The 27,763-nt window shown below is 53.4% G+C and overlaps 1 protein-coding gene across 1 annotated transcript; it reads right to left on the bottom strand.

The window, feature by feature from the left end:
• Positions 1-645: 645 nt before the first annotated feature.
• RAB20 (RAB20, member RAS oncogene family) lies at positions 646-27,422 on the bottom strand. Its single transcript, XM_086708427.1, has 2 exons — positions 26,920-27,422; positions 646-1,691 (listed from the first exon to the last, which is right to left on the bottom strand). The coding sequence occupies exons 1-2, from the start codon at positions 27,089-27,091 to the stop codon at positions 1,159-1,161; spliced, it is 705 nt and encodes a 234-aa protein (XP_086564553.1). The 5' UTR covers positions 27,092-27,422; the 3' UTR covers positions 646-1,158.
• Between the last annotated feature and the right edge of the window lie 341 nt (positions 27,423-27,763).

Here is a 27,763-nt window from a genome sequence, read left to right as displayed (position 1 = left end):
GAAACACACTGCTTTCAGGCTGGCCTCTGCCTCTCTGCATTCCGCTATGGACCGAATGCTTGCTTCCCCCAAGACGCAGATGTTGAAGCCCAGACCCTGCCCCTCCCCGTGTGACAGCCTTTGGAGGTCTGGGGGTGGGGTCCTCATGATGGGATCAGTGCCCTTACGAGAAAAGAGAGACCAGAGCTCGCTCCTTCCACCATATGAGGACACAGTGAGAAGGTGCCGTCTGCAAGGCAGGAAGGGGCCCAACCAGAAATCGGATCTGGCCCCCCCGGACCTCTGGCATCCAGCCCCCACGGCTGTGAGAGGTTAAGGGTCTGCGACGAGTGGCCCCAGCTGGCTGAGATACTCCCATTGTTTTTTTAAGTTTATTTATTTATTTTGAGAAAGAGAGAGACAGAAAGAGAGAAAATCGCAAGCAAGCTCCGCGTCACCAGCATAGAGCCCGACTCCGGGTTTGAACCCACGAATCATGAGATCATGACCCGAGCCGAAGTCAAGTCAGAAGGTTAACTGACTAAGCCACCCAGGCGCCCTGAAAGACAAGTACCTTAAGCTCACAGCCACCTCCCAGGAGCCCCGGCAAGGGGTCCACCAGCAGTGAAAATAAAGTCTAAATCAACACAGACTCCACACCAAGGGTCTTCCTATAATCCTTTTTAATAATACGCGCACTCATACGGCTGCACCCACGTCGAAGCGGGGATTCCTGATTGCGTAGAAGCTAACATGTCCAGAATCATCGTGCTACCTCAGGACACAAGTACCAAATGGTAGGACCCAGGAGGCACCGATGTCTGAGAACAACATAAAAGTGGTGCGGGGGCCACACCGGGTGCCCTCCAAAGCCCGGCCATGGCCTCCGGCAAGGCCAGGTTGTTAGGGAAGAGGCAGCAGGGGACAGCGGTCTCTGGGCGTCTCAGCTCAGAAGGGTGGTTTCTGCAGGGGATTCGCTTGTCCCCCCCACCTCCCGGCACAGTGACACAGACCGAGGGACCGTTCCCAGCGGCCGCAAAACCACCAGCTGGCGTTGGCCCCGGGACCTCCTCCTGGTGTGCGGCCCCACTAAGGAACACGCTGGGCTCCACCCGCCCTCCGACCGCGCTGGTCATCCCCTGGCCGATCGTGTACCCCGGGGCTCGGCGCCCCCACGCATCAGGCACAGCACCCAGATGGGGTCTGTCCGGGCGTCTTATAACTGGTGATGTCCACGGTCTGCGGCGGCCCCTGGGCTCTCTGCTGCGAGATCACAGGCACCACCAGGTCGAACAAGGTTTCAAACAGCAGGTCCACGTTGTGCCCGGTTTTCGCACTGGTCTCAAAGCACATCTGCTCAGCGGCCGGCACATCCTTCTCATCCAGCATCTTGTACTTCAGGATCTTTCTATACAACGCCGCTGCGTCCTCTGGCTGCACCTGCTTGGGCGCTTTGGGCGCTCCGCCGCCACGCCCAGCCACCCCAGGGCCCCGCCCGTCCTTCTGCTGGTCCTCTGCAGCCGGCTCCTCGACGAGGTCCACCTTATTCCCCACAATGGCAAAGAGGCAGTCAGTGCTGGCTGTGTCCGTCAGGCCCAGGAACCTGTCTTCCAGCTCCAGCAGACTCTGCGGGTGGTTGACGTCGTAGATGAGGATGACCGCGGTCGCTCCCCGGCAGTACATGGAACCCAGGCCGTGGAACTGCTCCCGCCCTGGCCAGAAGAGGAAAAGAGACATGCAGGTTATCTCTTGCCCGAGGTCAGCAACCCCAGAGGGACGATGGAGCCGTACCCCGAATGCAGGTGCGGCTGGAGCTGGGCCTGATTGAGACACTGGCATGCACAAAGAAGTGAGCATCCCTAGGGGCGCCCGGGTGGCTCAGTCGGTTGAGCATCCGACCTCGGCTCAGGTCAGGATCTCGCGATTCGTGAGTTCGAGCCCCGCCTCGGGCTCTGTGCTGATGGCGCAGAGCCTGGAGCCTGCGTCGGATTCTGTGTCTCCCTCTCTCTCTGCCCCTCCCCTGCTCATGCTCTGTCTCTCTCTCTCTCTCTCTGTCAAAAATAAATAAACACTGGGGTGCCTGGGTGGCGCAGTCGGTTAAGCGTCCGACTTCAGCCAGGTCACGATCTTGCGGTCCGTGAGTTCGAGCCCCGCGTCAGGCTCTGGGCTGATGGCTCAGAGCCTGGAGCCTGTTTCCGATTCTGTGTCTCCCTCTCTCTCCGCCCCTCCCCCGTTCATGCTCTGTCTCTCTCTGTCCCAAAAAAAATACATAAACGTTGAAAAATAAACAAACACTAAAAAATAAAATAAAAAGAAGTGAGTGTCCAGGCCCTCAGGGACCCGGGGGCACCACCCCCTGCTCTGGAACGACAGCTGTTGGACCTGCTGTTACAGGAAGCCTGGTCTCCAAGGGAAGCTTTGAATTTTAATGCATGCATTTTTTTTTTAAGTTTGTTTATTGTGAGACAGACAGACACAGCATGAGCAGGGGAGGGGCAGAGAGAGAGGGAGAGAGATTGAGAATCCCAAGCAGGCTCCACACTGTCAGTGCAGAGCCCGAGGCGGGGCTCAATCCCGCAAGCTGTGAGATCAGGACCTGAGTTAGATCGAAAGCGAGCCCCCCAGGCGCCCCTGCATGCATTTAAATCCAGTATTCAGAGAAAGGGTCATGGGCTCACACTACCTGGTAGGAAGGGATCCCTGACAAAAAAGAAAGGAAGAACTTTTGGCCCGGGGGATCTCAGGAGCATGGGCTGAAGGCTGGTTGTTACCTACACACATATATTCACATAAAGCACATGTCCTCTGCCAATAAACCACTGTTTTCATTCAGCTAAATGACCAAAGAAACACAACCAATTGCCACCCCAATCCCCAGTTATTCTGAAATGGCCTTGACTGCCTCACTTTAAGTTCCGGGTGGAGAGCAGCCTGCTGAGAAAGACGGCGTGAACCTACACCTGACAGCTGACTTCCCCTCGCACAGAGCCAGACCAAAGCCAGGGCTCCCCTCTTGTCCAGCAAGGCCCCACATGTCCCCCCAAAATGATCCGGAGGGGGAGGGGCAGAGAAGGTGCCCCCCAGGCCCGGTCGGGCAGGGGCTGGAGGGACGTGTCCCGCCCTGCAGAGATGCTGAAGGTCAAAGTGATGTGCCAGAAAGCAAGTTTCCCAGGGCCGCCTGCTGACCAGTGGCGTGTGCTCTGGAATCCAGCACCCACAGAACAGCCTTCCTGCCCGTGAGCATGAGCACAACGTAGCCCTGACACAGATCGTCTCATCACAAGTTCCCGTGAAACGACGCCCCGTGCCAACAGGCAGAAACTCAGCTGTGCTCTCCCGTCGCTTTCTGGACCCACCCTGGGAGACGATGGTCAAGAAATCTTTAAAAACCAACTTTAAAACTGGCAACAGCAGGCATTAGTTAAAAAGAAAAGAGAGGGGCGCCTGGGTGGCTGTCGGTTGAGCGTCCGACTTCAGCTCAGGTCATGATCTCGCAGTCTGTGAGTTCAAGCCCCGAGTCAGGCTCTGGGCTGACAGCTCGGAGCCTGGAGCCTGCTTCATATTCTGGGTCTCCCTCTCTCTCTTCTCTGCCCTCTCCCGCTCTTGCTGTCTCTCTCTGTCTTCCAAAAATAAATAAACACTAAGAAAAATTAAAAAAGAGAGAGAGAGAGAGAGGGGGGGGGGGCACCTGGGTGGCTCAGTCGACTAAGCGTCTGACTTCAGCTCATGATCTCATGGTTCGTGAGTTCAAGCCCCGAATCGGGCTCTGTGCTGATAGCCCGGAGCCTGGAGCCTGCTTCATATTCTGGGTCTCCCTCTCTCTCTCTCTGCCCTCTCCTGCTCATGCTGTCTCTGTCTCTCAAAAATAAATAAACACTAAGAAAAATTAAAAAAAAAAAGGGGGGGGGGCACCTGGCTGGCTCAGTCGACTAAGCATCTGACTTCAGTTCATGATCTCACGGTTCGTGAGTTCAAGCCCCGAATCGGGCTCTGTGCTGACAGCTCGGAGCCTGGAGCCTGCTTCATATTCTGGGTCTCCCTCTCTCTCTGCCCTCTCCCGCTCATGCTATCTCTCTCTGTCTCTCAAAAATAAATAAACACTAAGAAAAATTTTTTAAAAAGAGAGAGAGAGAGACAGGGGCACCTGGCTGGCTCAGTTGGCTAAGCGTCTGACTTCAGTTCATGATCTCATGGTTCGTGAGTTCAAGCCCCGACAGTTCAAGCCCTGTGCTGACAGCTCAGAGCCTGGAGCCTGCTTCGGATTCTGTGTCTCCCTATCTCTCTGCCCCTCCCCTGCTCGCACGCTGTCTCTCTCTCTCAAAAATCAACAAACATTTTCAAAAATGTATAAACAAAGAAGAAAAGAAAGAAATGCTTCCCCACCATCACCACTGACGAGGACTCTCCTTTCAGACACTAATCGTCTAGAACGATCCGGGCATCGTGAGATCTTCCAACAGGAGAGGTGACCAGCCCCACATGCCAGAGCCCACAAGGCCGACGAGGGGAGAGTGAAGGGACATTCCAGTTATCCCGGGGGGACCGTCTGTCCGTCTGTTACGCACTTCACTGGGGACAAAAGGGCAACTGTGTTTGAGCCCATGCCGAAAATACTTTTCCTTTCCAGACAAAAATGTCTGATTTGCCTTTAAAAAACTAAAAAAAGTAAATAATACGGACACACCAAGAAAAAACTCAGAGTAACGAAGGAAGTAAGAATGGAAGAATCCCAAACGCTAGCCTGAAAGGAGAGGAGACCAGAGCTGCTGTTCCGATCACCCAACCGCTCGCCCAGGAGCCAACGCAGACAGAGTGTGGCGGCCTGGCAACCAAAGAATTTTCGAGTGAGCGGTTTCTGCACCCGAAATCCTTACATTCTGGCTTAGACACAATCCATGGCGGGTAGGCGGTCACAAGAGTGCGGTGCCCACACGGGCACAGGGTAGTCGCACCGGGAACAGAGGTTCTGAATTTAGCCCTGGCCCAGGGCCAGCGGGAGCCCCGGCATTTCCGGCATCCAGACACAGCAACGATAAAGGGGTGGCTCCCTAAGACTCGGCCTTTGAGAACTGGCTCTGTGAGCCTCGCACGGTGTTTGAACTCCAGACCTCTTAAGTTTTCTGCAGGTCTGTGAACGCAGCTGGGCTGTGAGGTCAGGCTCCCGTTAACACATGGGAAACACCTGCTCCAGGCCTACGTGGGCGGCAGGACCCAGCAGGGCACAAGCTCCCCTCCCGTGGCCACCAGGAGGGTGTCTCTCTCTCTCTCTCTCTCACCCACTTGCCCCAGCCTGCGTCCCTACACCAGCTTCACAGCCGAGGCTCTGGGAAGTCCGGGAGTTTCCTCTATTTGGCTCACACTGAGGAACTAACAGCCCTGTGGCCCGGTTCTGGGGACGCCTGGGAAGCGGCTGACCTGTGCCAGCCAAGGGGGGTGCGGGTCAGCGAGGGCCAAACTGCAGGCCAGGTGGGAAGCCAGGCTGCCAGGCTTGGAGTGGCCCCGCCAGACCGCCTGCCAGCGAGCTGGAGGCAGGAGTCCGGGGAGGGGCCCAGCCTCCTACGCCTCCAGGAAGCGGCCAGGGCGGCCCCTGCCGTGGGGGTCCGCAGGGGCTGGGGGCCGGGAGCGCGTGTGATTGTCCAGGAATCCTGGCTTGTCCGTGAAGCAAATCACTCCCGTTCGCCCACATACTCACATAATGCAGACCCTTTCTTTTTTAAGGCTGAATAATCTTCCATTGTACGCACAGACACGTGTTCTTTATGCATTCATCTGTCAAAGGACATTTGGGGTGTTTCCATTCCTTAGGGACTGCGAATAATGCTGCAGGGAACACAGAAGGGCCACAAGCCAGTCACGGGACAAATACCGGTTGGTGGACTCCAAGTAGGGGTCGGTGGCAGCCAGGACCTGGGGGCAGGGGAGAGGAGGAGGGGCAGTAACCGGGAGAAAGCGGGGTCGGCATAGGGACGGTGGACACAGCCACGAGGTCCTCCCAGCAACCGCACAAAGGGGGCCTCCCCCTCCCCCCATTTTACAGAGGGAAAAACTAAGACCAGAGAGCACAGCAAGGGGCCCACGCACGCAGGAGCCGGGAGCCCAGGTACCGGGCAGTCTGTGGTCTAACCAGCCGTGGGAGAGCCTGGCTCCAAGCACAGACTATCCCCACTCACAGCCCCACAGTGTGACCCTGGGCAAGTAGCTGGGCCTCCATTCCGATCGCTGGAACGCGGACAGTCCCGCCAGCGGGCGGCCGTGCAAGAGGACATAACCGGGACAGGAACCACCTAGACGTGCACCTGCTCCCGCCAAGCCCCGCGTCGGTGCTGCTTAAATAGACGGAGGGTCAGAGCCCTGCCCACCCAAGGATAAACACCTTCCCAGGCCCCCGCATCCTGGTCTCTTCATCAGCACGTCTACAGACTGTCTCCGGGGCCTGTTGGCCACTCTGGCGGCCGACCAGTCCCCTACCCTGTCTTACTGACCAGCCTTACTTTCAGAGATGGCCTTCTCCCGTTCTGGGGCGCCTCGTCCCGTAGCTGCCGCGCGGGATCAGCGGAGCTTTTCCGCCCAGCAGCAGCCCCGGGGACACAAGTCGGCGAGCGGCCCGCAGGGGTCCCAGGCAGCCTCTGGACCACAGGACACAAACCGTTCCATTGCTTTCTCTTTTATTTGCAGCCGTCCTCGGGCCAGGTGACCGCCCGCCCCCTTTACCCTGAACACGGTCTTGTTCTTGCTTCCGCGGTCGGAAGCAACTGAACGCATGGTGTGGCCGTCAGAAATCACGCTGCGACGCGGGCTGCACGTTTGAAACATGTGCATGTACTGCTTCATTAATTCCAAAATGATAGTGATGCTCGGGCCCCTCACCCCAGAGCCTGTAAAACAGGATGTGACAGGGGGGTCGGTACCAATATCCTGTCAGAAGCTCCCTGGCGCATGTGATGTGCAGCCAGAGGTGACAGCCAAGTAAAAGCCAGTCACTAACATGTGAGAATCAGAAAGCTGTTTCTTTTTTCTTTTTCTTTTTTTTTTTTAGTTTATTTATTTGTCCTGAACGGATTGTGAGCGTGGTTGGAGAACGGCCCGTGGAAACAGCTACCCCCAGGAATGTTCACAAAAGCACAGACGTTTAAAGCTCTTCTGGTGCAATGAGAAAAAGGAAGCACGTGTCCTCCCGGGCTGAGAAGAGGGCCTGGCCGTCTGGGGCCAGCGCCGGGCGCAGCTGCCTCTACAATATATGCGCACCAAAGACCCAAGGACACTTCATCCAGGGACCCACTGTCCACACAGAGGCTCCAGTCTGCCACCCGCGCAATACCTGTGAGTGGTTACCTTGGCCACAGGCCGTGCTGTCCAGTTACATCGTCCAATGTCAGTGTACATGTTGCCATGAAGGTATTTTTTGAGATCTGCAATCAACTGACTTTAAGTAGATCGCCTTCCATGACTTGGGTGGGCCTTACCCAATCAGTTGAAGGCCTAAGAGCAAAGACCGAGAGTTCCTGGAGAAAAAGGAATTTGGGGGCTCCCGGGTGGCTCAGTCGGTGAAGCATCTGACTCTGGATTTCGGCTGAGGCCGTGATCTCACGGTTCGTGGGATCAGTCCCCGCAACAGGCTCTGCGCGGACAGCACGGAGCCTCTTTGGGATTCTCTCTCTCCCTCTCTCTGCCCCTCCCTCGCTCGCTCTGTCTCTCTCTCAAAATAAATAGATAAACTTAAAAAAGTAAAAAGGAATTCTCTCGGCTCACTGGCCACTTGTCCACAGGAAAAGGGGAAGTGTCCTGAAAGGGGTTTCCAGTAGTGGTGAGGGTCGCCATGACCCAAACGGCTCACCTCTTCGCTGAGGACGGTCCGCCCCGCTCCCGGGCCCCACCGCCTCCCTCGCTACACGTACACCCAGCAGGGGAGCCCCTGTGCTGCCTGTGAGGCAGAGCGCACACCTATAAACACACCAGCCTCCCTGCCTGGGTTTCAACACCCGAACAGTAAACACGGGAAAGACAGGGTTTCCAAAGCCGGGATCCAGAACACCTTCATCCGGGACGGGGATGCAACCAGGAATTGCAAGCCACCCGGCGTGTGGCAGCCACAGGACTCGGTCCACGGAGGCCACGGGGCCACGGGCCGAGGCCTCGCCTCTCACAGAGGCCAGGAGTCACAGACGGAACCAAAGCACACCCACGTGCGGGGGCCTCTCCCGCCCCCTCCATGCGCAGGAGAAAAACTGGGCATCTGTGCCCTGCAGTGGCCCACGGCGGAGAAGCGGACGGGAGGGCTCCGACGGCAGTGACCGCACGTGCCCCAGCCCACGCACACGGAGCGTCCCCAGCAAGGTCAGCAAATCTGCCGGCTTCCTGAAAACACGTCCCGCAGCTGAGCCCGAGCGGACGCTGCTCTGGGAAGGACCTCGGGCCTCTGATCTGATCGACCGGAGAAGGAGCGTGCATCCCGGTCCGGCTGCCCGTCTTGCCAGAGAAACGCAAGAAAGAAGAGGGGGTAACCACCGAGACACTAACGCTTATCCACCCAGAGGCACCACGAGGGAAGCGGTCCGACACCTGTCGTCAGAAGCACAGGTGACCCGTCCGAAGCGGGTCAGGTCAGGGGACGGAGACCCCTTGAGTGGGGGGCTGCTTTGGCCACGTGTTCTTCGGGCCCTTATGTGACAACATGGGGTATTAACCCCCAGCAGCAACACTGTCACGGCACCTACCTCTGTGGGCACTGCACACGGCCCGCACACGCTCGGTCACCTCGCGGGCACAGCACGCGGGCAGGGGCCACGGCCATCAGGGTCCAGAGGCCCCGCTCCCAGGAGCCAGCTCCAAATCCTACATGAGCATAGCTCAGGGGGAGGCTCAAGGCTCGAGAAAAGAATGCCAGTATTTCAAAATCTAGAAGAAACAACAACGGGGTGGTTTCTGTCATCCTCTTATCAGAAAGCAAGCAGCCCCAAAGAGGCCAGGCAAGCACAAAAAGTGAAACACCGGCATCTGAAGAACTGGCTTCCCTGGGGGACAGACGCTCCCTCCCAGCCAGGCGGCAGTGTGGACGGGTGGGAATGAACCGTCTACCATTCTCAGACAGACGGGACCACCGCGCACTGTGCGTCCAGGCCCTTCCACGGGCAGGGCGAAGCCCGGTCTCGCTCACACGTCTGCTCACAGAACCTCCCAGAAACTGCAGGGAAAGACCCGAGCCAATAGCCATCAGCTGGACATAAAAGAGTAGGAATTTAAAAGGAAAAAAACCCCACTCCATATTAATGGGGTTTTTTTCTGCCAGAAGGAAGAATTAAAAGCCCAACACCAAGTAATAAATTACACCAACAAAAGAGGGGATTAAATAACATTTTAAAGACAAAGACCCGAGCCTGTTACAGGAGGCGTTTTCCTGTTGCCCAAACCTACGATGATTTCCAACTAATAGGATAACAACATATGGGGCATAGGAAGGGTGTTTCAGAAAAATGAATTTGTTTACACACGTTGTGCTTTTACCCAAACCCGCACGCGTGTCATTTCTGTTGTTTCTGTTTGATAATTTGAAGACTCAACCAAAAACAGCAAACGTGTCATATGCCCAAGTGAACCAAATAATTAATTGCACCTAAATTAATCCTCTGTCTGTGACTCACCAACTGGGCTTTCTGAAATAACTACTAAGGTTATATAATAATAACTAGAGCTTAATTCTCAAATTACCTCACTCTCCTCCGACAGGAGTGTACTAAAAATAATTCAGCAATAAAACCAAGTAATTCAAATAAAGATATGATCTTGAGCAATCTAATATTACGAAAAAGAGGCAATTCCAAAGAAAATACACTTATGTAACAGATTTAGCTTTTAATAAAAACCTCTCACATACCAACATATTTAATCCAATCTCTTTTACTTCCAACAGATATTCTGTTGTCCTGTGATAATTAACTTAGAGTGAGATTAACAAAGAAAAATTCAATTATTTGCTAAATTCTCTACTTATTAAAGCAGGGGACTAAAATCATTTCAGATTTTTAAAATTTTTTTTTTAACATTTTATTTTTGAGACAGAGAGAGACAGAGCATGAACAGGGGAGGGTCAGAGAGAGGGAGACACAGAATCTGAAACAGGCTCCAGGCTTCGAGCTGTCAGCACAGAGCCCGACGCGGGGTTCGAACTCACGGACCGCGAGATCATGACCTGTGCTGAAGTCGGACGCTCAACCGACTGAGCCACCCAGGCGCCCCCATTTCAGATTTTTTAAAGCAAGTTTTAACTTGTTTCAAAGTCGAGACTCAACTGCAAACAGCATATGAAGAAAACTCTTTAACTTTATAGAGAGCTTTCTCGAAATATCAAGTTATCTAGAATAGCCTCTTATCTAGAGTAGCCCATTCAGTAAATACCCCAGTTATGTCTAACAGCTCTGCGATTCAGAACAACGTTTTATTCTTCTCCATAATATAAAGTCCTCTGAGAAATACACAGCAGAGAACAATTGCTTTTCTGTTAATTCCATCCCGAGGGAAGCACATTAAACCTCTTCTGAGCAATTCTAAGGAATCCAGATAGCTGTTTACAGCTAGATGTTTACAACGTCTAGCTATCTCTTGCTCAACAGATTGGGTATGTTCTCACAGAAGTCCCTGGAAAGTACATTATTCATTGACAGATACCGTAAACCAGAAATGCCTTCTGCGGATGGCGGGTCAACCTGGGAGTTCCTGGAAATTATTTCACCCATGGAACGGTGCAAAAGCCCTTTGAAATCAATCACATTGAAATATGTTGTTGGAGCTCATTTAATATTTAAATAGAATATTATAGTGTATATAAACGTAAAACTTCTAAATAATTACTTAGAACAGTCAAATTCATAGAGACAGAACACAGAAGGGGGGCCACCAGGGCCAGAGGGAGGGGGCCTGGGGCTGGTGTTTAATGGGTACTGAGCTTCAGCCGGGAAGAGATGGTGATGGTGGCTGCACAACAATGGGAATGTACTCAGTGCCACCAAGCTATATACTTGATTAAAGTGATAAATTCTGTTCTGTGTATTTTACCACAATAGAAAAATTGTCTGGGGCACCTGGGTGGCTCAGTCAGTTAAGCGTCCGACTTTGGCTCAGGTCATGATCTCAAGGTTTGTTGAGTTCGAGCCCTGCGTCAGGCTCTGTGCTAACATCTCAGAGCCTGGAGCCTGCTTTGGATTCTGTGCCTCCCTCTCTCTCTGCCCCTCCCCTGCTCATGCTCTGTCTCTATCTCTTTCAAAAATAACTAAACATTGGGGCGCCTGGGTGGCTTGATCGGTTAAGCGTCCGACTTCGGCTCAGGTCATGATCTCACGGTCCGTGAGTTCGAGCCCCGCGTCGGGCTCTGTGCTGACAGCTCAGAGCCTGGAGCCTGTTTCAGATTCTGTGTCTCCCTCTCTCTCTGCCCCTCCCCTGTTCATGCTCTGTCTCTCTCTGTCTCAAAAATAAATAAACGTTAAAAAAAGCTTTTAAAAAAAATAACTAAACATTAAAAAAAAAGGTTTTAAGAAAAATTGTCTATACTTAGAGAAAGAGAGAGGATAGGTAGAAAGAGCATAGGTAGATGACAGAGATGGACAGAGACATAGAACTGTACGTAAAACAAAGCACCTACTAAGAACACCAGAAAACCCAAATGGCCGAATCCCTGCCTGTCTGCACCTTCACAGCTCATTTCTGCAGTAGCTGCAGCAAACACAAAGTAATTCTTGTCCACCTGGAACAAGAATCACCTGGTGATGTGGTTTACATGCAGATTCTGATTCAAGAGGTTCGGTGGGGCCTGGATTCTGCTGGATTCTTCCAGCCCACAGACCTCCCTCTGGGAAGCAAGACTGTAAAGCCTTGAAGGATCCAGGGCAGCTCTCATCAACCCAGGACCAGATACAGTTTTAACCCAACGATGCAACTCAAACCTGCATTTGCCATTTCTACACTCCACCCCTCCAGTGCCTTCTCCTGAGACTCTGCACCCGGTCCTAGTTCCCCGGGGGGAGGGGGGAGAGGGCTGCAGGGGGTTCAACCCGGGAAAGCTGAAAGGCACCACTCACCAGGTGTTAGAGCTTCACTCTTGAGCAGCAGAGACCTGGGCTACGTGGTAACCAACCTGAGTTTATCAGATTAGAAAAAATTCGGTTTGGAATGTGCTTCCGCAGCTGCTGTGGAAAAGGTGCAGAGCTAAGCAAGTAGGTCAACACGCTTTGAAAAGTGGGAACAAAGTGTCCTCAGATGCTCTACAATTGCAGGGGACCACACTGCTACTTCACAAGGCCCTGTGATAGGTGAATCACACACTGTTCCCAGCTACTCATAACGCAAGATCCTCACAGCAGAAGAGTTCCAGTTAGGATAGAGGGTGCCGGGGAGGCCCGGTTGGCTGAGAGTCCGACTCTTGATTTTGGCTCAAGTCGTGATCTCGCGGTTGTGGGTTTGAGCCCTGCATCAGGCTCTGCATTGACAGCGAGGAGCCTGCTTGGGATTTTCCTCTCTCTGCCCCTCCCCCTGCTCGTGTGCACATGCACTGTCTCAAAATAAATAAATAAACTTAAAAAGATAAGTTCTAGTTATGATATAAACTCAGGAAGCATTTAAAACATCCTCCACTCAGTCTGGCTTCTCGTGGTTTAGGAGAACTGCTTCCTCTGTGCTCCATTATTTACACAGGGGCCTCAGTGTCCTCACCAGTGTCCTTGATTCTGCTAACCAAGTCTCACTCCCTCTGAGAACTGCTGTGAGAGCAGTTCAAACTTCGATTGAGATTCGCTCCAAGTGCAGGCAGAACATCTTGTGCACGCGCAGGCATGCACATATGCACACACGCATATGAGCACACACACACATGCACACATACACCTACATGCATGCACGCACATGCGCCCACACGTGCACGCATGCACATACACACGTGTGCACATGTACACCTACATGCACATATGCACGTGCACACACTTACGCGTGTGCACGCACACTCACATGCACACATGCTTGCACATAGACACATACACCTATATGCACACATGCACATGCATGTTTATACGCCCTGTGCACATGTACACCTACCTGCACACACGCACATGCACATACATGCACATGTGCACGTGCACACACTTATGCGTGTGCATGCACACACACATGCACGCATGCATGCACATAGACACGTACACCTACATGCGTGCACACGCACAAGCATGTGCGTGTACACACGTGCACACACATGCGTGCATACACGCGTGCATGCACACATACACGTACACCTACATGCACTCACACACATGTACCCACACATGCACACACGGGCACTTTGTTCTCCTCACTATCTGGGTGCCCATTTCACAGATCTGGAAGCAGAGGCCCAGAGCGCTCACACAGCTGCTCAAGGGCCCCCAAGAAGTCAGCCGCTCCTAACACTAGCAGCAGAATGAATGGTCTGTGTACGAAAATGCCAGGCAGTAAGTGTTTGAGCGGCAAGGGCAGGCCTCTAAATTCTGTTACGAAAAGCACTAGGATATTTGGTCAAGCACTTTTTTAAGCAATTTCTACTCTGAAACATGTTAAAAGGCAATTTTCAGGGAAGGGCAAAATCATGACTCCCAAACAGATAAAAAAAAAAAAGTAAATACAGAAACAAAACAGATGAACATATGCGGGGAGCAGGGAGCAAGGAAGGTGAACCATAAGAGACTCTTAAACACAGAGAACAGACTGAGGGTTGCTGGAGGGAGCTGGGTGGGGGATGGGCTAGAAGGGTGATGGGCACTGAGGAGGGCACCTGCTGGCATGCGCACTGGGTGTCATATGTAAGACACGATCACTGGGTTCTCCTCCGGAAGCCAATACTACATGGTATGTTAACTAACTTGGATTTAAATAAAAATTTGGGGGGACAAGTAAATATAGGGGTGCCTGGCTGGCTCAGTTGGTAGAGCATGCGACTCTTGACCTCAGGGTCATGAGTTCAGGCCCACGTTGGGCGTTAGAACTTACTTTTAAAAAGAAAAAGTCAATATATGTTTGGGATCTTTATTTAGTTCGTTGAATTTAGTAAATATACATTCAGGATCTTTATTTATTTCTTTACTTAGTTATTTAGTTCATTTAATGAGGGAGGCAGACAGAGGTCTTGAAGACGTCAAGAAGACAGCCGTGTAAGGACGCACAATGGGAACACTGCGTAACACAGGATGCACGTTACAGAAACACACAGAGGATGAGGCAGTTAATGTGCAAAGGAGGCAGAACTCTCTTTTCCACGGGGGACAACAAGCCACCACACCCTCAAGTCCAAACCAGGGCCGATCAGTGCCGTTACACCAGCCCACCCTTTCCTTCAAGCACAAAGGTGTCAGCCACCATCCCTCTCCACGACTCAGCTCCCAGGAGGAAAGACCACCACGGTCACTGCTAGCCCCCGAGCAGGTGCGCAGTGTTGACTGGGTGTGTGAAAGGACGGTTCACACCAACCGAGTGTTCACCCTGGGACACAGAATGAGAGGGAGCTTGGCGGTGGCCACACCGGACTCCTCGAGCTCGGACGAGCACAGAACTGAGAGTCAGCGCAAAGTCGGGGAGATAACAAAACCCTCACCACCACCACTCCCCCCCCAAGAACACAAAGCAATATGTGAAAAGGGCCCAGTAAGAGACTATAAAATAAGCCCTTTAACGTTAAGAAAAGGGCCTCTTTACATCCACCATTCTTCATGTTTAAGCAATTAATGATTACCATACCTGGACTTTGGCCAAAATTGTTACCATTTTTTTAATTCTTTATTCCTATTGGATAATCTGACTCCGTGGAAACAGTGATAGTCTGGTCTTCAGCTGAAGCTGGAAGTCAGCATATGGCAAAATACATGAAAATTAAATGTCCAACTCAAACCACACCCATCAGTAATCCCAAAAGGCATTCCTTAGCCTGTCGGAGAAAAGCCACTAGAAAGGTGCAGGGAAAGATCTGGCCACCTGTCCCCCGCCCCCTTTACACAGGCTGAGCATTCTTACTCTGCACCAGGGAAAGGAAGGAGCCACCGTGTGCCCCCCCCCCATCCACGATCCTCATTAAGCTCCAGAATAACCCTGTAAACCAGGTTCTCTACCACAATTTTAGGACAAGGTCACTGAAACTCAGAGACAGAAAGGACAAATCCTCATTAAAAAGCATCCCAACTGATTCAGCTAAAAAATAAATAAAAATCTGCTGAGCCCGCCAGCGCAGCTGTGCGTGGAAAGGTGGGCATGGCTAAGTCTGTTCAGGTGGGACGCGTCACTCCAAGAAACGCCACAAGACGACGGCTTTCCACAAGACGCGCGGTCACACATCGGCCTTCTGTTTCTGAGCAAAAACTCCGCCTCCAGCGAGGGCACAGCAAGGCACTGACGCATGCGGGGACACAGCCCTGGGTGGCTTCCCGGCACACAGGCTCTTCTGGACCCAGGGAGTTTGCCAACAGGACGGGATGACTTTCAGTGCCACAAACCACAGGGCGTGCTTGTCCTGCTCTGGGACCCAGACACAGAGACCTGGACGGTCACCAAGAGAGGCTGACGGGCCCACGGTGCCCAGCAGGCGTCCCACCGGCCCTTCTCGAACAAGATTGCCCAGAAACAGCGCCGCTGAGTCAGGGGAGTGACAGATTCGGGACCTCTGTCTCAAGGACAGGTCGAACGCTATACTGCCCTACCAGCTCAGTACAAATGAGAGTGCCATCTCAGACATGAAGACAGGTGTACGAGGTTCAGGGGATTCCCCGTGGGAAAGAGTGGATGACAGGCCTGCTGATGCACGAATCTCGTCCTGAGACCTGTGGCCCAAAGGCTGGAAATTTTTTTTTTAACGTTTATTTATTGTTGAGAGACAGAGCACGAGTGGGGGGAGGGGCAGAGAAAGAGGGAGACAGAATCAGAAGCAGACCAGGCTCTGAGCTGTCAGCACAGAGCCCACCATGGGGCCTGAACCCACGAACCATGAGATCATGACCTGAGCTGAAGTCGGGCACTTAACCGACTGAGCGCCCTCCTACCCGGCGGCCCCGGAGATATGTTTATCCTACCACTGCTGGGTGCAACACCACGTCCACATTCACAGGCATGCTGGCACATCGTCACGTCGTGTGTAGGCACAGACTGCGCCTCGCACAGAGCACTTCACAAGGTCACTGTCCCTTTAGATTAGATGTCATTTCAGTGAAGGACACACAAGGCTGGGTGACCAACTGCAGAAACCCTGGGGCAGTTTGCCCGGCTCAGCCACTTCCGGGCTTTGTGTAGACTGACCCAGGTTGTGACCCTGTGGTTAACACACACACAGAGCTGGGAACGGCCCTGGCGTATACAGCAAGCGCTATGCACGCAGAGCTGGGAATGGCCCTGGCGTATACAGTAAGCGCTACACACACAGAACTGGGAATGGCCCTGGCGTATACAGCAAGTGTTACACACGCAGAGCTGGGAACGGCCCTGGCATATACAGTAAGCGCTACACACACAGAGCTGGGAACGGCCCTGGCGTATACAGTAAGCACTACACACACAGCTGGGAACGGCCCTGGCGTATACAGTAAGCGTTACACACAGAGCTGGAAACGGACCTGGCGTATACAGCAAGCGTTACACACACAGCTGGGAATGGCCCTGGTGTATACAGCAAGCGTTACACACAGAGCTGGGAACGGCCCTGGCGTATACAGCAAGCGCTACACACGCAGAGCTGGGAATGGCCCTGGCGTATACAGTAAGTGCTACACACACAGAACTGGGAATGGCCCTGGCATATACAGCAAGTGTTACACCCGCAGAGCTGGGAACGGCCCTGGCATATACAGTAAGCACTGCACATGCAGAGCTGGGAACGGCCCCGGCGTATACAGTAAGCGCTACATAAGCAGTAGCTATTATTTGGCCACAATCTGTGATGGTGCCTCCCTGAAGGACTGCATGGTAGCTCATGGGCCAACACAGTGTCAAAATCATGCCATTCGATCTGTTCTTTATTCCTGAACGTTTACTTTCAAATACAGGCATGCGTTTCTGGTATAACCTGAACAAAAAGGCTTCCTGTAGGAGGTGTAACTGTTACTCTACCCCAGGATGGATTCTTGACGCCTGTAAAGGCCATTAATTAATGAAATTAAGAACTTTCGAAGAATATATAGGAAAGGGGCGCCTGGGTGGCTCAGTCATTTAAGCGTCCGACTCTTGATCTGGGCTCAGGCCGTAATCTCACAGCTTGGAGGTTCGAGCCCCACGTCGGGCTCTGCACTGACAACGCGGAGCCTGCTTGGGATTCTCTCTCTCCCTCCCTCTCTGCCCCTCCCCTGCTCACTCTTGATCTCTCTCCCTCTCTCAAAGTAAGTAAATAAACTTTAAAAAAAAAAAAATAAGCCTTACTAAAAAATAAAACAAAACCAGGACAATTTTGCCAAAAAACCAAAGCTATTATCTATACAAAATTTGTTGCCAATGTTTAAACTACAAAGCCAGAAGCTTTTAAAATTCATGGGGGGGGGGGACATCCCAGGTTTGCCTAAATAGCATATTAAGTATGAAAGAGCATTTATAGGTATAACTTAAAGAACAGGACAAGTTAAAAGTCCCAAGTCAATGTTGGTGCAAACGCAATAGAAGTTAAGTCTTCCCAGGGCGCCTGGGTGGGCTCAGTCGGTTAAGCATCCGACTCGGCTCAGATCACAATCTCAAGGTTCGTGAGTTCGAGCCCTGCGTCAGGCTCTGTGCTGACAGCTGGGAGCCTGGAGCCTGCTTTGGATTCTGTCTCCCTCTCTCCCCATCCTTCTCCTGCTCACACTCTCTCTCTCAAAAAAAAAAACATAAACATAAAAATTTTTTTTTTTTAAAGAACCACGTCTTCCCAGAGTCACTGTTTGGGACTGACGACGGACGAGAATTATGTGTCAATATTCTGCATCTTCACTTTCAGCACCTGAAAACAGAAGCCACCTCTTTCTGACACCATGGTGTCTGATGTGACACCGGCTGTCACTCTGATTTGTTTTCCCCTCCGGCTGCTTCCAAGATTTCTTCCCTTGGTGGCCCCTTGTCGGCCCCACTCCCCTCCTTTCCTTCCAGAACTCTGACGGCACAGTGTTGGCTCTCCAGGCCTTCGGGTCCCTGACGCTCTGCTCACCTCCCCCAGCTGCTGTCTGTAGTACAGCTTGGGTGCTGTGTACTGCCCTGTCTTCTAGCTCACGGCTCCTTCTCTCCCCTCCGCTGGGCTGCTGAGTCCATCCACTAAGCTTCTTATCTGGGTTATCGCATTTTTTTTTCAGTTCAGAAATTGCCATTTGGGTCTCCTTTAAATCTGTTTCCGCTGAGGCTCTCTGTTTTTGTTTCTTGGGTTTAAGGGCTCCGGATTGTTCCCCGAAGCATGCTTAGGACGGCCGCCTTAAAGTCCTTGTCGGTCACTGCACCATCTATGTGAGCTCTGGACTGGCATCCAGCGATTGTCGCTTTCGACTCTGCTACAGATCTTCCCGGTGCTTGTACGAAGAGCGGCTCTTTTATTGAAATCTGGACATTTCCACCTTGTGCTACGAGATACTGGGTCTCACTTAAATCTCCCGTTTGAGCTGGATCCTCACCCCAGCAGTGGGGGACCAGGGGGCGGGGGGGGGGGGGGGCGGGACTGGGGCCGGTGGAGGCAGAAGTCCAGACTCCCCATGCAGCCTCCACCGGCACACGGCGGGGAGGGCTCCTCAGCAGCTGGTGGGGACATGAGCCCGGCTCCCACCTTGATGATGGGGACGGGGGTGCCCCGGTTTTTTCTGAGTGTTTGACTGGAGTACAACAGTTATTGTTGAAAAGGTCTGCCTCACCAGGCTACCCCTTTCCTGATCCTTTGGTGGAAGAACAGGCTTTTAATTTTGTTTTGTTTTGTCTGTGCCCTTTGGCATTTCTGGGTTGCTGGCTTCTTCAGCTCCAAGTTTGGGATAAATGAGGCAAAAAGAGAACCCAGGGAGCCTGCCACTGTGTTACTCTGTGGACCCAGAAATCCCGAGCTGGCCTGCCTTCTCTCCACCTTTGAAATGAATGCTGGTTGGGGTGCCTGGGTAGCTCAGTTGGTTAAGCATCTGACTTCCACTCAGCTCATGATCTCACGGTTCGTGGGTTCGAGCCCCACGTCGGGCTCTGTGCTGACAGCTCGGAGCCTGGAGCCTGCTTCAGATTCTGTGTGTCTGTGTGTCTCTCTCTCTGCCCTGCCCCCCTTGCATTCTGTCTCTGTTTCTCACTCAAAAATAAATAAACATTAAAAAAACTAAGAAATGAATGCTGGGATCTTCCTCGGCCAGCAGGCACAGGACAGCAGGACCGGGAAAATCTGTCAGCAGGTGACGAAGCCATTCCTCTAAGAATGAACGGCACTTTAAACTTGTGTGTCTGTACACATGTGGGCAACTGTGGTTAAGATTTCTTCTTCACAGAAAGGGAAGTTATGTGAAGTCTCGACAAAGCAAGTGGGCAGGCAAGTCCAAGTTGAAAATGATAAAGCCTGGAATTATCTTCCAGAGACGCTAGATGCAATCAGGCTTAGTTAACGAGCATGGTTGACCTGAATTAGTTAAATTCTCCTGAATGGATACCACACTAACCAGCGAAAATACCTCTCCCGCCCCCAGAGTCCTCGGCGCCCCCTCCAGGCGGACTCTGGGCTGACTCCCAGCGCGCGCACTACTCACAGGCTCGCTTTGTGCTCTGAAGTCGCTCAGCACAATGGCGCTTTGTCTGCCCTGCTGAACCCGGGGTCGGCTCCCTTCCACCTGTCTTAGTACCCACATTCATATTCAGGCCACTGTTTCTGATCGAGAAAACACAGGCATTCTGCGCAAGAGGCCGTGCACGCAGAGGGCGCCCACTCAAAGTGCACGGTAGCGGTATAGACGCGGATCCACCTCCAAAGATACGGGCTCCCCCACAACACAGGCTTTGCAGGTGTGACTTCCGGATCTCGAATGTAAACTAAGGTTATTTTTCCAAGAGCTATTTTTTGTCGGGGCCCGCGTGGAGCTGACCTCCGACCCCACCCGCATCCCCATCTAGCCCTGAGAGGACCCACAGGGAAGCGCGGCCGAACTGATCAGGGTTCCCTCAATCGCCGCGGAATGCGCGACTCTGTGGGGAGTCTGTGCAACCAGAGAAAAGACTTTTAGAGAAGCGGTCTGCGCTCAAGGTGACCGAAACCGGGGGTCAGCCTAGTTTCTGCAGGGGGGGGCGGGGGGGTAAGCACTTTCGTCTCTCGGTGCCACATGGTGTCTATTGCAACAATGGGGCTCTACCGGGACAGTGTGAGAGCATGCTGTGTGCCAATAAAACTTTATTCATGATGACCAGGGAGGGCCCGGTGGGTCTGCTCATCCACAGGAAGCGGGTGTAGCTCCCCAGATGCTGTCCCGGCACACAAATACCAATTGTTGGGCAGAGGGTATCAGGACTACCAAAACCACTCAGCAGGCGGGAATACGGTAAGAGATTCAGCTGAGATCTGAGTCCTCCACCGTGGGTTCCACATTCTGCACAGGCTGTGCACCTGCTCTGCACCGATCCCTTGAGGCTGTCCAAACCACATGGCCCTCACAGGCCAGTCCAAGGTATCAAGGATGAGCAACGATGCGGTCCCCGTCCCAGAGACCACCCTCGGGCTCATCCACGGCACCGCCATCTTTTCCAACCTGAACCCACCTCACTTGGGACAAGCATCCCTGCCACGGTTCCCCGGATGTAGGAGCAGCTGCCTAAATGTGGGGGTAGGGGGCCACGGCTTCTACCCAGAGTGGAAGGAAAATGACGGGGGCTCACGGTCCTCAAGGAGGGCGCACTCACCTGGCATCCTCACTGTGTGCCACCCCATCCTTCAGACCGGGCCAAGGCCCTGGGCTCTGCACAGGCGGCCAGGACCTCTGAGCTAACGTCACAGGCACCATGACTTCATAACCCAGGACAGCAGCATCTTCTCCTGGGCTGCACTGAAGCTATTCGAGAGAAAGTTCTTTTTTTTTTTTTTAATGTTTTTATTTATTTTTGAGACAAAGAGAAAGCACTAGCTGGGGAGGGGCAGAGAGAGAGAGAGAGAGAGGGAGACAGAATCCAAAGCAGGCTCCAGGCTCTGCACTGACAGCCAAGAGCCCGACGCAGGGCTCAAACTCACAAACCTTGAGATCGTGACCTGAGCCAAAGTCAGACCCTTAGCCAACTGAGCCACCCAGGCGCCCCTCGAGGGAATGATCTTAAAACCAACTGCCACCCTGGGATGCAAGGGTGGTCCAATCAATGGGACATGTCCCGTTAATAAAATGAAAGAGAAGAATCAGATGATCATCTCCGTAGACATAGCAAAGGCACTCGACAAAACTCAACATTCATTCATGATAAAAATCATTAACAAAATTAGGCACAGAAAGAACACATCGCAACATGCCAGAGGCCATCCACAACAAGCCCACAGCTAACATCACGCTCTGCGCTGACAGGTTGAAAGCTTATTTTCCAAGATCAGGAACAAGACAAGGCTGTCTACTCTCACCCCTCCTATTCACCACAGTTCAGTAAGTGCCAGCCAGTGCAATCAGGCAAGAAAAAGAAATAGGAAGTATCAGAACGGTGAAGAAAGAAGTAAAATTGCCTTGGTTTGCATGTGACTTAATTTTATAAAGAGAAAATCCTAAAGACTCAACCAGAAAAACTGTGAGATCCAGTCAATGAATACAATACACAAAATTAACATACAAAAATCAGTAGCATTTCCATAGACTAATTTCTGAAAAAGAAATAAACTGATCCCACTTACAATAGCATCAAAAACAATAAAATAGGGGCAGCCAGGTGGCTCAGTCAGTTAAGCATCTGACTCCTAATTTCGGCTCAGGTCGTGATCCCAGGGTTTGGGCTGTGTAGACAGCATAGAGACTGCTTGAGATTCTCTCTCTTCGTCTCTCTGTCCCTCTCCCGCTTGCACATGCACTCACTCTCAATCTCTCTCTCTCTCTCTCTCAAAATGCATAAAAACTTAAAGAAAAAAGACTTTATTCTCTTTATGTTTATCTAGTTTGAGAGAGATAGAGGGAGAGAGAGTAGGGGAGGGGCAGAGAGATAGAGGGTGAGCTATCACTGTCAGCACAGAGCCTGACTCGGGGCTTGAATTCATGAACCATGAGATCACGACCTGAGCCAAAACCAAGAATTGGACACTGAACTGACTGAGCCACCCAGGTGCCCCTTAAAAAAAAAAAAAAAAAAAAAAAAGACTTATAAAAAAAAAACAGTAAAATCCTTAGGAATAAATTTAATGCCATGAAAGATCTCTGGGATGAAAACTACAAGACATTGATGAAAGAAATTGAAGGAGACACAAATAAATGGAAAGGCACTCTGTGTTCGTGGGCTGGAAGAATTAATATTGTTAAAATGTCACTATTACCGAAAGTCACCTTTGGATTCAATGCTATCACTGTCAAGATTCCAATGACTTTTTTTTATAGAAGCAGGAAAAACACTCAAATTTATCAGGAACCACAAAAGATCCCAATTAGCCGAGGAAACCCAGAGAAAAAAAGAACAAAGCAGTCACACTATATAGTATGAAGCTATCGTCATAACACCAACTGCTCGGAATCCCCGTCTCTCTGAGCTCTCCATTTAGTGCAGAATTATTTACCGGGGGCCCACTCAAGCCGCTCTTGTCCCTCGGTGACATGCTTGCCGGTGGTAATCGCGGCCAGAAGCGCGCAGCACTGGATGGCTGTTTACTCATTAAACACGAACACTGTGCTTCCTCATTCCAGATGCCGTTCAAGCACTTTGCCAATATTAACCTATTGATTCCTAACAACACATTAGGCGGGTGCTACAACTGTCCCCATTTATAGATGAGGAAAAGGAGGTGGAGAGAGAGGAGAGCCACCAAATCACACGTGTGGTCAGGGGCTGCGGCCGGCAGAGGATGACAGCCTCCCTCCCCGGCAAAGAAGTCCTAGCCCCTGGGGCCTGTGACTATGTTCAGTTACATGGCTGGGGGGGGGGGGAGGGGGGCCTCAAGGTTGCTAACCAGCTGAGAGATCGGCTGGATGAACCCAGGGTAAATCACAGGGGTCCTTTAAATGTGGGAGGGGGCACGACAGTCAGGGTCCCAGCGAGGACGACAGACACCACTGGCCTTGGGAGTGGAAGATGAAGAATTTGGGGGGGAGGGGGCAGACCCTCCCCCAAGGCCTCCCGAGAGGAGCGCGGATTGCAGACAGCTGGGTTCCAGCCCAGTGAGACCCAGGTAGGACTTCTGAGCCGCGTACTCTAAGCCACTAAGTGGGTGGCAATTGTCGGAGCAGCAGTAAAATCCTAGAGCAGACTCGGTGCCATGACAAAGCGGCTGCTGTGACAAAGCTGGTGGGGCTCTGGATCCGGGTAGCGGCAGAGGCTGGAAGAAGTCAAGACGGCAGAGCCCGCATTGCCTGGCACAGACCCGCAGGGACACGGCTACTGCCAGCCCTGCTGGGGAGGCCTCGGAGAGGCAGGGAGGGTAGAGAACACCCCACCCGTGTCATCTGTGGAGGCCACGCGAGCCGGCAGGAGGAAACGTGGACGGTAAGCGTGTGAGCGGTGGGAGCTCAGAGGGAAATGGGAGCTGCTCCCCGGAGGTGGAGGAAAGGGGACTCGGTGCTCTGTCTTCCCAGGACAGAGGGCGGGGGTGCAAAAGTGAGCCGCATGGCCCCCCTCCAGGGACTACAGCCTTGAGGGAGGAATAAATGAGGGGGCGTCTAGCCTTCCCGGGCCCTGTGGGTGCAGTTTATTTGGGGCACACCGGTCGCTTCCCCATCTTGCGTTTTCTTCAAGACAATAACCAGATGTGAAATGATGACACTCATTTCCTTGTGCCCCGCCTCCTCCTCTGGGGTTGAAGGCCCGTGGAAGCAGCGGCCCCAGGCCTGTAGCAGGGGCCCGGTTTACATTTGCCGAATGACGGGCGACGTCTTTTCAGACTGCTCAGACGGGGCAGGAGACTGATGAGGAAATGACGGAGAGGAGAGTGGCGGCGGGTTCTGCGGGGGGCCCCTCTCGCCTCCGGGCAACCGTCCTCTGCTCCCAGGACTCACCTAACCTTCGCAGTGAAAGCCTCACCTCTGTCTGCCCGACTAGGCAAGCGTCGGAGTGAGGAAGGGCCAAGGCGACGCATGCAGGGCGCCTGGACCGGACCAAAGTCTGGACCCTTCTCAGCTCCGGCGGGTCTCCACCGCCCCGTCCCTAACCTGGAAGCGATCTTTCCCTCTCCAAAGGCCTCTTGTGTCACTGGGTAAGATGACCCATTCACCGGCCTCGCGCATCTCCCCTCCCCTCTCCAGCTGCAAGCCGCCAGGTGCTTCGCTGTCGGAAAGAACGAGAGTGAGATTCTCCGAGCGCAACTCTCAGCCTTACCCTGATATCGGGTATCGATATCGGGTGTCCTGATACCCCGCACACCCCACACTTCCACCCCGCCCGCCTCCTGTGACCAAGGGCACCCTTCAGCCAGCCTCCAGTGGGTCCTTATCCTCTGCCTTGGTTACAAAAAGTAAAGTGAACAACTTTAACAAACGACGTCTGTGGAATGGAGAGAAAGTTCAAGAACAAGGCAAGAGGAGGAAGAAAGTAGCCTCCCCTTCAGGATTCAACAAAGATAAAGGAAAGGTACCTGGACTCTACCCATGTGGGCATCTCCTTCCAAGTTGCCCCAAACCCCACAGTGGCTGGGGTGCCAGGCACAGAGATGGCCCGTGTCACTGCTGAACGCCAGCCTCGGTCACCCTACGCCTGTGGACACAGGGCAGCAATGTGGACACGCGGCCCGGCCACCCCCACTGCCCCGGGAGGCTGACCGGGCTCACGCTGAGTTCCAGGAACAAGAAAGCGGCAGCCAGGAAATGAGTCGCCGCCCCCGGGAGCCCGACAGCACGTCTGGGACATGACATCTGCTGTCTTACAAAATCCCCCGGCGTTCAAGATTCCGGCTGCATCACGTCCTGGTCGCTGAAGAAAGTGGCCAGTCAAAATCACTTTGCTACTTCATACACCCTTGACGCCGGGAACGCCTGCTCGACACCAAAGGTCAGCTCCCGTCCCAGAGACCCCACGCCACACGGTTAAGGTCAGCCTCTGACAGCAGCCGCTACAGGGCTTCTCGGTGTGGGACCGCAACACCAGTCCCACGCTATCCTCTTGTACACCAACGACCACCAGTCAGCTGAAGGATCTGAGGGGCCAGCGGCACACCAGACAGACAAGTCACTTTCATCTGATCTGACTTCCAGAGTTTGTGTTTTGTCCCTACCAGCGCTTAGTGCTAGAAAGTCAGCCTAGGTAAACGACCTCGGAGCCTCCCTGCAGCCTGGAGCTGGAGAAGGGCAGGGACCGGGACATTCGTACCTGGGAGACTGTTCCCACGGCACAGTTGCAAATCGATTAGTCAGACATTAACCGCCAGAATACACAAGAAACAACAAGAAACAACTGCAGATGAAGGGGCGCCTGGTGGCTCAGTCATTTGAGCCTCCGACTTCTGCTCAGGTCACGGTCTCGCGGTTCATGGGTTCGAGCCCCGCGTCGGGCTCTGTGCTGACAGCTCGGAGAGCTTGCCTCGGATTCTGTGTCTCCCTCTCTCTCTGCTCCTCCCCTCCGCATGCTCGCCCTCTCTCGCTCTCTCGCTCTCTCTCTCAAAAATAAACATTAAAAAAATTTCAAAGAGAAAACGCAGGATGGAGGGAGAAGGGTAGATGTACATGGGTTGACTTCATGAATTCCATTTTAAACACAGAACTAGTTCTAAGTTTGTTCACTTAGCAGAACGGTGCGCCCAAGTTAGTAAGTTAAGTTTTCTAGACAGGAGCTTCAGGTATACTGATCACTTCTTCAAGTGCTGGCCTAAAAAAAAGTCAGACCTCCAAGTTTCAGGCTTCTAGAAATGCGCTCCGTGAAAATTTGCCATCCTATTTACAGTTCCTTTACCTACTTCAAGCATTTGATTCCTTTTCATGGAGAAGGAGATAAATTCTATCGTAATGGCTATTATAGCAATATATTATATATACCATAGCCACTATAGCAATAACTATAATTGCCAGTGAACTTTTGCAGGGCTAACAAACTGAGAGCCTAAATCAAGACCCCCATCCCTACTTTGGAAAAATCACAAACGCTACATGCACTAAAAAATAACTCATTACTTCTCTTAAAAATGCTTCTACAGAAAACTACCTCAAACCCCCCCATGGCAGATACCAGCTCATCCCAAGCACTGATATCAAGCAGATGATTCCCGTGGTGGAAAATGCAGATGAGCTCGGGACTCCCAGGAGAGACCTGAGCTCTGCCTGCTTCCTGCTCTCCCCCTCCCCAAACCCTGCAGGGAATGCTCGGTGGCTCAACTTCCTCTTTTACAAAGAAGGGGTAATTTACCAGCTTTGCTCAGCCCTCAAGGTTGTTATGGATATCACAGGAGATCACGTTCAAGAGAACCTGGTTACCATTGTTACCATTAGCAGGCTTAGCACAGGACCCTGGGGCTCAGGAGCCAGACGCCACCATAGGTTCAGGAGACAACAGGGGCTTCTCTCTTCAAAGCCCGGGGTGCTTTTAAGTCACCTATATTGTCCCTAAGACCTACCCAATGGCTGAGCAGTTTCCCCGCCAGCAAAACAGAACAAGTAGGGACAGAGAGGGGTCAAGGGCGGCCTCGCACTGTGACTAGGGGTCTGACCCCCCCCCCCCCCCCCCCGAGATGGGGTCACATGTCGTGCCAAGGCGGGACTCTGCACCGGAACCCTGCCCTGGGGACTCCTGCCCTAGGAGACCCCGGTCCTGGGGGATGCTTCTCTCCTACCGGAAACACCTCTTCCGCAGAGCCCCGAGACAGTGGCCCCGGGGGGGGGGGGGGGTGCCGGCGACCCTCACCTGCCGTGTCCCAGATGGAGATGTTGTAGGAGCGCCACTGCTTCAGGTAGAAAGCACCGCCCACCGTGCTGACCGTGTCTGGGAAGCGCCGCTCCATGTACCTCTGTAGCAGCGACGTCTTGCCCACGTTCATGTCCCCCAAAAGCACGATCTTCCCGTCGGGCTTCCTCATCTTCCCGAAGGAAGGCCCCCGTCTCCTGCTCTCCGTGCCCGTCCGGCCCGTGTGCCCCGGGAGCCGCTGGAGCAACCGGCCGCCGCCCCCAGGTCGCTCGGACCCGGGACTCGCGAGGACCCGGACTCGCGGGAACCCGGACTCGCGGGGACCAGGGCTCGCGAGGACCCCGAACTTGCGGAGACCCGCCGGGGTCCTCCCGCTCAGACGCCTGGGAGGGCGAGAGAGGAGGCACGTGTCCGAGTCCGGACAGGGGCGGGGAACGCAACCCGGCGCCCACCTGAGGCTTCCAGACCGCTGCAGTGCGCACCCGTCTGGGTCGCCCCGGATCCCGCCCCGGCCACGCCCCGTGGTCACAGCCCCCTTGGTCACGTCCACGCCCCTCCCGGCCCCGCCCCTGACCCCGCCCCCGCCTTGGCCGCGCCCCCCCGCCCTCGGCCGCCGCGCTGGACCGCGGACTCGGGTCCCGCCGGCGCGGCTGGGGCGGGGCGCGGCCTGGGGGTCGCTCGGGCGGCTCGCGGCCGCAGAAGCGGAGCCCCGGGAGCAGCTCCCCCACGCACGTGCCCCGCGGTGCCACCGGCCGAGGGCCGCTCGCCCCGCCGCGCAGTTCCCCTGATCCAAGGGTGCGCAAATGTAGCCACCGGTCAAGGCCGTTAGAAGTTCACCTTCGAG

Source organism: Puma concolor, chromosome A1, assembly GCF_028749965.1.
Source record: "Puma concolor isolate L17-30 chromosome A1, mPumCon1.1.hap2, whole genome shotgun sequence".
In the NCBI taxonomy this organism is placed as follows: Eukaryota; Metazoa; Chordata; class Mammalia; order Carnivora; family Felidae; genus Puma; species Puma concolor.
This window is presented reverse-complemented; position numbering and strand designations above follow the sequence as displayed.